This window comes from Limulus polyphemus, unplaced genomic scaffold (genome assembly GCF_000517525.1).
Source record: "Limulus polyphemus unplaced genomic scaffold, Limulus_polyphemus-2.1.2 Scaffold8888, whole genome shotgun sequence".
NCBI lineage: Eukaryota > Metazoa > Arthropoda > Merostomata > Xiphosura > Limulidae > Limulus > Limulus polyphemus.
The window spans coordinates 9,042-15,309 of record NW_013674498.1 but is presented as its reverse complement, the minus strand read 5'-3'; the positions used below and the strand labels follow the sequence as shown (position 1 = coordinate 15,309).

The 6,268-nt window shown below is 32.9% G+C and overlaps 1 protein-coding gene across 1 annotated transcript in view; it reads right to left on the bottom strand.

Annotated features, from left to right (window-relative positions):
- Nucleotides 1-4,687, bottom strand: part of LOC106475625 (clotting factor B-like) — a gene marked incomplete at its 5' end in the record, with an annotated part of 10,275 nt that extends 5,588 nt beyond the window's left edge. The window contains 2 exons of the mRNA XM_013936302.2: nucleotides 2,939-3,054; nucleotides 4,545-4,687. Coding sequence (XP_013791756.1) covers nucleotides 2,939-3,054; nucleotides 4,545-4,687 — 259 coding nt within the window. The remainder of the gene's footprint in view (nucleotides 1-2,938; nucleotides 3,055-4,544) is intronic.
- Between the last annotated feature and the right edge of the window lie 1,581 nt (nucleotides 4,688-6,268).

Genomic DNA, 6,268 nt, shown 5'->3' with positions numbered 1-6,268 from the left:
AAAAGTTGTTAAGTTAGAGTGACGAGGTACATACTCACTGTGAAATTACTGTGTATTAAAAGTTTGTATCGAGGAAGATTGTTTGTTTGTTTTGGAATTTCGCGCAAAGCTACACGAAGGCTATCTGCGCTAGCCGTCCCTAATTTAGCAGTCACACCAAACATGCTCGCCCTTTCTTCCGTGGGGGCATTATAATGTGACGGTCAATCCCACTATTCGTTGGTAAAAGAGTAGCCGAAGAGTTGGCGGTGGATGGTGATGACTAACTGCCTTTCATCTAGTCTTTCACTGCTGAATTAGGGACGGCAAGCCCAGATAGCACTCGTGTAGCTTTGCGCGAAATTCAAACCAAACCAATAAACATTTTAATCAGTTGTAAAACGGCCAAAGCCATACTTCTGTTGGGAACCTCATCTATTTTCAGTGGTGTAACGAGCTAATGGAATAACACATTGTATGTATTAAGGTGATTTCGATACGTTATGCATTTGTTACTGTGTTAAAATAATAATAGTTTTCTTTGTTACCCATGCAGCTCGTCTCTAAACTTACCTTATCAAGTTATATTTGAAGAAAGTTTTGGTCACTTTCAAACGGATATAAGTTAACACACAAACACTGTCAGAGAAAAATAAATTACCTAAACTATAAACAAATGTCCAGCTCTGTCATTTGTTACTAAGTCTTCATAAAGTACCAGAAAGTGCCTTTCGTCAATGCTATAGGAATTCCATATAAGAACTTTCGCACGGAACCATAAACTAATGCTCAAGCCATTACATTTACTTCAATAAGTTGGGATAGTATAATTCTTGCTCTATCCAATCACATTTAACCTTTTTTTATGTGTTTCATTAGTAAATGAATGATCAAACCACTTGACGTGACGTCATAATAATGTTATAAAAACTCAGCAGAAAAATACAAAGGAAACACTTTAATTTCAAGAAATGGCCAATATACTCTCGAGAGGTGACGGGGTCTTTGCAAAAATATTTATTATTTAGGGGATGTCCAGAAAATTCATTAAAAATTGACAATTAGGTGCAGAAATGAAAATTTGATTTAAATGTTTTCTCTATATGAATTATACTAATAAGTGCTAGAAAGTAACTAAACATCAAATTTAAAATATCTTAATAGTTAAAATTTGAAAAGGTTTTTCGTTGTACAAAACTTGTCTGTGACATTTCCTGATTGGCTAAAGGACATACCAATCAGTGATTGCCTTAGCGGCCTACGTTGATCTGACTCATTTTATAAGCTGTACTATTTCCTATAGATCATTTACCAGACGATTCTGCTATGATTAGTGTCTGGTGAAAAGCTTCATCAGATATTTCTTTTGCAACATCTCAACCAACAATTGGTTCAGTTATCAACGTTGGTAATATACTAGCCGTCCCTAATTTAGCAGTGTAAGAGTAGAGGGAAGGCAGCTAGTCATCACCGCCAACTCTTGGGCTACTCTTTTACCAACGAATAGTTGTCTTGACTGTCACATTATAAAGCCCCCACGGCTGAAAGGGCAAGCATGTTTGGTGTAGTTAGATGATTTAGTATTATATCTATTTTTGAAATAAGATCATGAAAAAAATACCTGCAACTTCATCTTTGTGGAGTTGGTTGACACACTTGTCAGTCCACCCCAAGTGAAATGTGTCAACATGCTCCAAACTGCCATTTTGCTAAAAATGACTTGCGTGTGTCGTCTCTCCCAGGCATAGTTATCAAACAAAATTGTCCCCCGGCAGGACAGCGGTAAGTTTTCGTATTTACAATGCTAAAATCAGGGTTTAGATTTCCCTCGGTGAACACAGCAGATAGCCCGATGTGGCTTTGCTCTAAGAAAACACACAGACACACAAACAAAATTATGTACAGCCGAAGGAATTCACCTTTAAATACTTGGTAACTTAAATTCCCTGAGCACGGTACTTAGTATCATAAAATCTTTGCAGAAGAAAACAGTTTCTTAAGTACATAAAAATATCAATTTACCCCTGCACACGACAGGGTATTCTGATCACGATAGACTTGAAACAGTATGTGACGCGTGTTTGGATATGTTAGTAGTCATTATATCAAGGCTACCAACTTTAGCGTGTGAAATTTGTCAGCATTGTGTCTTATGACTTAAATAAAATGTGTTATTAATTCTTTCCTAAATTCAGATTTGTAAAATAAATTAAATAAAATGTGTTATTAATTTCATTTTACAAATCTGAATTTAAGTAAGAATTAATAACACATTCTATCTAAGTCATTTACAAATCTGAATTTAGGTAAGAATTAGTAACACATTCTATTTAAGTCATTTTACAAATCTGAATATAGGTAAGAATTAATAACACATTCTATCCAAGTCATTTTACAAATTTGAATTTAGGTAAGCTTAAATAAAATGTGTTATTAATTATTACCTAAATTCAGATTTGTAAAATGACTTAAATAAAAATGATGGTAATTACACCTTACTTATTTAATGTAGTTTACACCATAACAGTTCTTGGTAAAGTTATTAAACATATTACATGGACTAATACTATGCCTATTGTATCCCATCCGGCCTGGGAGCCCTGGTATTGGACAAAAGGCCTCGTTGGCACTGGATATGACAGATATAGTGTTTGATATATTGCATATTCTCCTTTGCTTTCACTCACAAGTTTTATCAATATTTACACGTAATATTGGTTTGGTTTGTTTGGAATTAAGCACAAAGCTACACAATGGGCTATCTGTGCTCTGCCCACCACGGGTATCGAAACCCGGTTTCTAGCGTTGTAAGTCCGCCGACATACCGCTGTTCCACTGGGGGACTACAGTAATAAGAATCATATATACAAATAAATTATATACAAACACACACATATATATATATATATGTGTGTGTGTGTGTGTCTATTGTAACTAGTATTGTCATGTCATTACTTACACAGGTTTATTTGATGTCTTAAAACAATGAGCAGCACTGATGACGTATGTGGATGAGATAAGAGCACCACCACATAGAAATCTTTCAGAAAGCCCAAACTTTTGCGAGATTCCAACCTATAATGAGGTACATATAAAAACAAAATTGTAATTTTCAAGAAAATTAAACTTTGCAGTAGCTATTAGATCCCTTGAAAACGACATCTACAATTTTAAAACGGATAAAATTAAAAGTACTGCAAATTATCAAAACATTTGCTACCCATAGATAACGTCGTAATTATATACAAAACAATAGTATGATCAAGCAAGAAAGAAAAGCGAAATATATATATTGTATGTATTAAAACGTACGTGTACCACAAAAACACTCTTTGTTGTTAGCACGAATTTACACAATAGGTTATCTGTGCTGTGGCACTTGGGGATCGAACCCCCAATTGTAGGGCTACAGACACGTGCGAAAGAACATGCAAATTTAAGGGGACCGTAGAGATTAAGGGTGTTTAAACACACCTTATGTAAGTGGACCTAGTTTTTCATTTAAATTATTTAAAGATCCTACCTAACAATAGTGACAAGCAGAACCTCCAAGTAAAAAAATTTACTTACTTATAGGTAGGGGGCGCAGTTTAACAAATTCGGTTCATGATATACTTTGATGCTTAAAGTATTTATTAAGCATATTCAGAACACAACAATAGTTTATACTGTAAATGAAAATTACATTCATGTATTTATTATATATTAAATTAACAAAAAAATATAATCATCACACATAATTATGATGCATTAACAAATGACAGTGACAAATAAAACTCAAAGAATCACTTTTCTAAACCTGTAAGATTGTGGAATAGCACATCAGGTCACGATAGTATTTAGTGGTCCTCCACAGTCGTTTTTTCTTTTTGTTTTATAAAAATTTACTGGCAATAAAATGCAATGGTTTTTGTAGTTTTTCTTGCACATGTACTATTTCATTCAACCCATAACAATGTTGAACAATAGTAATGATCTGTCATATTGTTGAAACAGCTGTGTTATTCCCTGGTCATATAGCAGTAAACGTAAGGATTAATAACGGCTATATAGTAGATCTAGACATGGTTACTATATAAATAACAAAACTTCATAAAACCACCAATGGATTTGCCTTGAAGTGGTAAGCCTGTCTTACGTTAGCTCTGCGATAAGTCTCACAGCTTACAACGCTAAAACGTGCGAATTCTTCTTCATAGAGCTTATTTTTACATACAGTTAAAATACATTTTACACCCAGGATGTCGTGTCAAAATTATCTTAATGCTAGAATATCACCACAGATTTCGTGAAATGTAGTTTATCAGTTTAAGTGCCCTTTTTGCGAACAGGACTGTATGGGATCTACGATGATCTAGAAGCATATTTGGAAAACATAGCACCTCAAAATATAATTATTTTATGAGAAGTTGACTAAAAATATAAACTATTATACTTAACAGTAGTGTAAGTCATTATGGCCATTGGTAAATACAAAATTTTGCATAAAGTTTAAGTAACAGAACAGTTACAATTTTATAAACTCATAAAAACTGTATGCGAAATTATATTTCTAATAATATTACCATCCATGGCCAAGAATAAGGAAGTACATCAACTCCGCCAGCCACTTCCTCGTCACTCAGAACAGCTCGCTTTTCCCTTGATGGCTGAAGTTGGGTCAATAACATAGACCCTCCACTTTGAATTTTTGTACGAATGCCACAACCTGAAACGATGATTGAAATAAAAAGTTCCTTATTATTATCTGGAGAGTAAAAGTTTTCTTCTAAGTTTATTACGAAGTACGGTGATTAAAATAATTTAATCCACGTGTTAATAGAAGGCATGTTCATGACACATCTACTGTTTTACGATTACAGGGTCATGTTGACTTTTCTTTACAATATTTAAATAGTAAACATCCACACAAAGTTCACTTAATTTCAGCAAGTACTCTAGATAACAATTTGTTGAATACTTTTGTGCATAATCAATAAGCTAATTTCGAAATTTGGTTTGTGGTACACGAACTTTGTGCACATTTTTGTAATTTTGTTCCTGAGACCTTCAATGTAAATTTAAATAAAATACTTATTGACCATGTTTACAAACTGTTAGTACACAGTAAAAGGAACAAACTGTCAGAAGTCTTGATATTGGAGAATCTAGGTTTGATACATTCATGTGTCCTATTCAGTCTCACGTTGTGGACACGCGAATATGTCAAAATTAGTTTCTCCAATATCAAAACTTCTGACAGTTTGTTCCATTTACTCTGTTTTTGTTCACTAATTGCTGCACAAAATATTGTGTTATATTATGATTACAAGACTGTAATCAATTATTCTAATATTCATTATGAAATTATCTTTATATATATATTTTAAACGTGATGATTTTATAGTACTTTGATAGCAATATCAATGAGATTATAAATATATTAACAACCCCTAAAATCTTGAAGTTCATGTACCAAGAAAAGCAAGTTGTAATAACGTTATAATACTTAGAACAATAATCGCAATATATAAAACACAAGTTAGCTTTAATATCACACACAGTTCATGTACTTAAAAAACAGTAATAATAACGTTACAATACGTAGAACAACAATCGCAATATGTAAAACACCAGTTAGCTTTAATATCACACACAGTTCATGTATCTTTAAGTAAGTTGCTCGATTTTTCATTTCAAAGTTGTAATACAAATGTAATGAATCATTTGTTACTTACAAATTTGTATGGCGAAAATGTGCGGAGCAATATGTAAGCTTTAATACTAGGTGGTTCTAAATCCGTATACAAAATAAACTAATCCTGGAAAAGTTCAGAATTATTCAAATATCCCATGTGATATACTTATTACCAATGATTGTTTTACTGTTGTGGATCAAGCTGATGATGAGAAACAATCACGAGTTCAATAGAGTTTGATCATTGTTAATATGAAGCCTAAAATAAATCAACAGTACTTCCACTCCTCTTGAAATGTAAGTGGTCAAGATAATAAAACAAGATATTTTGGCTATTTTATTTCATTAATCAGACACGTTTTATTAAAATTGAGGACAAATTACATTACTATCATAGTAATAATCTCATTTCACGATGTTACCAAATATAAGTGGAAGAAATTTCTATTATAGTTCAACCCGGTGCATGAAACAGAAAAGATCCACGAACTGTAAGTATAAAAACTGATTATGTAATTGTGTATATAATGTTACAGTATCAAAGTAGCATTTCTCACGTGATCACCTCCAATGTCGGTTTGTCAACTCCTAAGCAAGAATTTGGTAAAATCA